This window comes from Sphaeramia orbicularis, chromosome 8 (assembly GCF_902148855.1).
Source record: "Sphaeramia orbicularis chromosome 8, fSphaOr1.1, whole genome shotgun sequence".
In the NCBI taxonomy this organism is placed as follows: Eukaryota; Metazoa; Chordata; class Actinopteri; order Kurtiformes; family Apogonidae; genus Sphaeramia; species Sphaeramia orbicularis.
Window position 1 is genome coordinate 35,905,703 of NC_043964.1, and position 3,467 is coordinate 35,909,169.

Sequence of the window (3,467 nt, forward strand, 5' to 3'; positions counted from 1 at the left end):
TCAGTTAATGTTATATTTTGTTGAAAAAGTCACATCTTCTTCATTTTTCTCTCTTTCTGATATTAAGATACTCAACTGTAATCTGAGCTTTTATGAACATCTACACGGTCAGTGAATTAAATATAAGAAAATACCTGATTTTTATTAAAAATTGAAAAATCCAGAGGACAATATTACAATAAACGGCGATACATAACTTACGAAAGGTTAACTAGAGAGAAAAACTCATTTGGGAACTGCCACAAAAGTAGCACTGGGTCTTTATGGGTTAATGCAAACTCTGGATGGAAATAATTGTTGAAACACTGCATGACATAAATGATGCCATAGTGAATGTAATGAAAGCTATAGGTAGTCTAATGAAATATTATGTGTGTGAGTTTACGCCAGGGTGGTGTAGAATTTAGTACTTTTTTTTAGACTATAATTCAATCTTAAGTCATGTGACTGCTCAGGAGGAAGTGGTTTTAATAGCAAATTAGTAGAATGAAAAAGTGTGGCTATTTATGTGGACTATGTGTGTCTTGGGATGTCATTAGAACACACTGAGTAATTCAGTAAATAAGCCCCTGGCAAAGTCGGTGCACTTCACTTTCTAACAACCTGACATGCCAGCAGGAAGTAAGGCCATGTTCAGGCCCTCAGAAAACTCAATCCACCAGAGTTTGAATTGTGTTGGGATCAGCAGTAACATGACACGCAGGTTTGAAAACCGAGAAAAAAATAAAACACAGGGAAATTCAATTAAGCTTTAGCTGGAAGCATCTGATAAGTTTATGGAAATTAAAGTTTTATGTAAATCAGTTGTCTGCCTGGCTCCGTACCAGATCACAAGGGGCTGTGATATTGCATTCAAATTAGCTGCTTGAAAAAACTCTGCAGCTATGCCTAACCAGCCAAAAAAACATCCCATGAAATCTAGAGAGTATAACACATATTTTCAGAAATATTTGACAACATCTGCTGTCTCTTATCACCTCACCTATCGCTTTACAAATGAGTACTAACTGTTCCCTATTATTATTAAACACCTTAGAGCACAGAAACTGCCACCGGTGGTTTAATATTTATTATAAATAAAACAGTCCACAGGTTATTTCAATGTTAATTTCATGTCATAATTCATCTGAGCACTAAAAATGCTGAAAATGAAACAGAAACCACACAGAGGGAAACTGTAGTGAGTGGACTGCAGATCTGTGAACAGCTTCAGTCAGATAACACTGACATCTAGTGGATAATGAAAACAACTTCAAGAACAAAAACAGCAGCAAATATCAAATACACCATCACCCATGAAGTTGGAATCATTTTTTCAGGCACGTTACTGTTTTTATTCCTGTTTATACAGATCAGCAGGTGATCTATTAAGAAGAAATCACATTGTCACAGTAAATATTTTATTCCAACTTCATGGGCGACAGTGTAAATATGTCATTTTAGGCCATGTCCACACGAAACTGCATCTTTTCCTATCCCATCTTTTTTTTTGTCATTTTCAAAAAAGTATTCAGTAAACACGGAGTCGTTTCAGGAAATATCTGCGTCCAAACCACTGAAAACTATGTAGTACAAATGCCAGGCCTGTATGTTGCGTTGTAATGCAATCGCGAAAAACGGAGACGACGATGTGGAGCATGCTGGTTCTGGTTGCCCCTCTCTGTGGTAGATCCAAGAGCATGTAGTGAATATTGTTAGCTATGTTTGTCTGTTGCTCATTGTAATGAAAGACTAACATTTCCAACAAGCTTAATAGTTGTTGTAGTACCGGCACAACTCTGTAATCAGCCGTTGTTGTTGTTGTTGTTGTTGTTGTTGTTGTTGTTGCTGTTGCTGTTGCTGTTGCTGTTGTTGTTGTTGTTGTTGTTGTTGTTGTTGTTGTTGTTGTTGTTGTTGTTGTTGTTGTTGTTGTTAAGTGGCGTCTTGCTTCCGGGGTGAAAGGTTAGAGAGGTAGGGCTATGACATCATCTTTAGTTTGGTCGTACAGACGAAGACGCGAAACTAGCGTATTCAAATGTATCCACTCTGGGACCCGGTTCAAAAAGTTGAGGTTTCAGAGACGGAAAGCACCTGTTTCGTGTTGACAAAAGACCCATCCGATACAAAACTTTTGCAGATACGACCAAAACCGTCTTCATATGGACAGGGCCTTAAGACAAAACAGATGTCCTTCCTTATGGACACACATTTGTCTATGGAAGTAAATCAGTCTCATCGAATTATAAAAGCCATTGAATTTCTAGCACTGAATTTTTTTTTTGCACTGAAATTAAGTATCTGAATTTTTTGGCTCTGAATTCAACTTAATACCCCATTTTCACTTTTATTTTTCAATGTTCATAAATTCAAAATAAAAAATTCACATTTAAAAAATTCACTTAATATAAATTCAAGTTACTCAACTTCAATAGGCCAAATTCAGATGCCAAAATTTGAGGTATGTCTGTGGTAGCAGACCCACTAGTTGAATGCCTTCCTGCATCGGTGTCACATGACCAACCTAACGTAACTTGACCGGCTGGCTGTTGGTTTGACTTGAGATATTGACTTGGATTTTTGATCTGAATTTTATGCCTTGAATTTTGGCATCGAAATTTGGCCTACTGAATTTATAAACATTGAAAAATGAAAGTGAAAATGGGGTACTGAAAATATGAAGAGTTGAATTCAGATACTTAATTTCAGTGCAAAAAAAAATTCCGTGCTAGAAATTCAATGTCTTTTATAATTCAAAGTTTGATGAGACTGATTTACTTCCATACATGCCTGCACTGGAAATCCTTTACATGTGTGATACTGTGCATTTACACAAACAATTCAGTCAGTTACTTAAGACACATGGAATAACTGCAGCTTCAAGTAAAACTTATTCTGGAAAAAAAAAAAAAATCAAAAACAGTAAAACAAGACTTTTTTTTTTTTTTAAATGAACAATCCTCACACTTTCACTTGTCAGTTAAAATGGAAAACTTTTATCTCATTTTGTTTGAACACATAAGGCACAGTCAGGGTCGGATGCCAGTCATTCCTGCTTGTGAAACCCGCTGGTTCGATGCTACCTGGAGGCGGTGGAGCTGGCTTGTGATTGGCTGGAAGAGGTGGTGATGGCACTGAGCTGGGAGAAACCGCTATGACTCGATGCCAAACTGGTCATGGAGCCCCTAAAGAAAAAAAAAAAAAAAAAAAAAAGACAGAAGAGGAAAAAAAATGCTTATTTATGAGTATTTGTGCAAGACAAACGTTAATATAACCTTATATGTAGTCATTAAACGGTACTTATGCGTAATGCATAATAGTTTATTTTTGATGTGTATAACATTTTTGTGTTTTGTGCAGGTTTGGTTAGAATTTATCTTGATATGTATACGATTTATTAAGTTACTTTGGGGAGCTGACATGGGAATTATGGTCAGTAAAAAATTATCGGGTATGGGGGTGGGAGTATACAAGTTGAATTTCGACCTGCT

At 36.4% G+C, this 3,467-nt stretch overlaps 1 protein-coding gene across 1 annotated transcript in view; it reads right to left on the bottom strand.

Moving 5' to 3' along the window:
- Positions 1–1,050: 1,050 nt before the first annotated feature.
- sec14l1 (SEC14-like lipid binding 1) overlaps positions 1,051–3,467 on the bottom strand; it is a 39,043-nt gene continuing 36,626 nt past the window's right edge. The window contains exon 16 of the mRNA XM_030142096.1: positions 1,051–3,161. Coding sequence (XP_029997956.1) covers positions 3,056–3,161 — 106 coding nt within the window. The 3' untranslated portion in view covers positions 1,051–3,055. The remainder of the gene's footprint in view (positions 3,162–3,467) is intronic.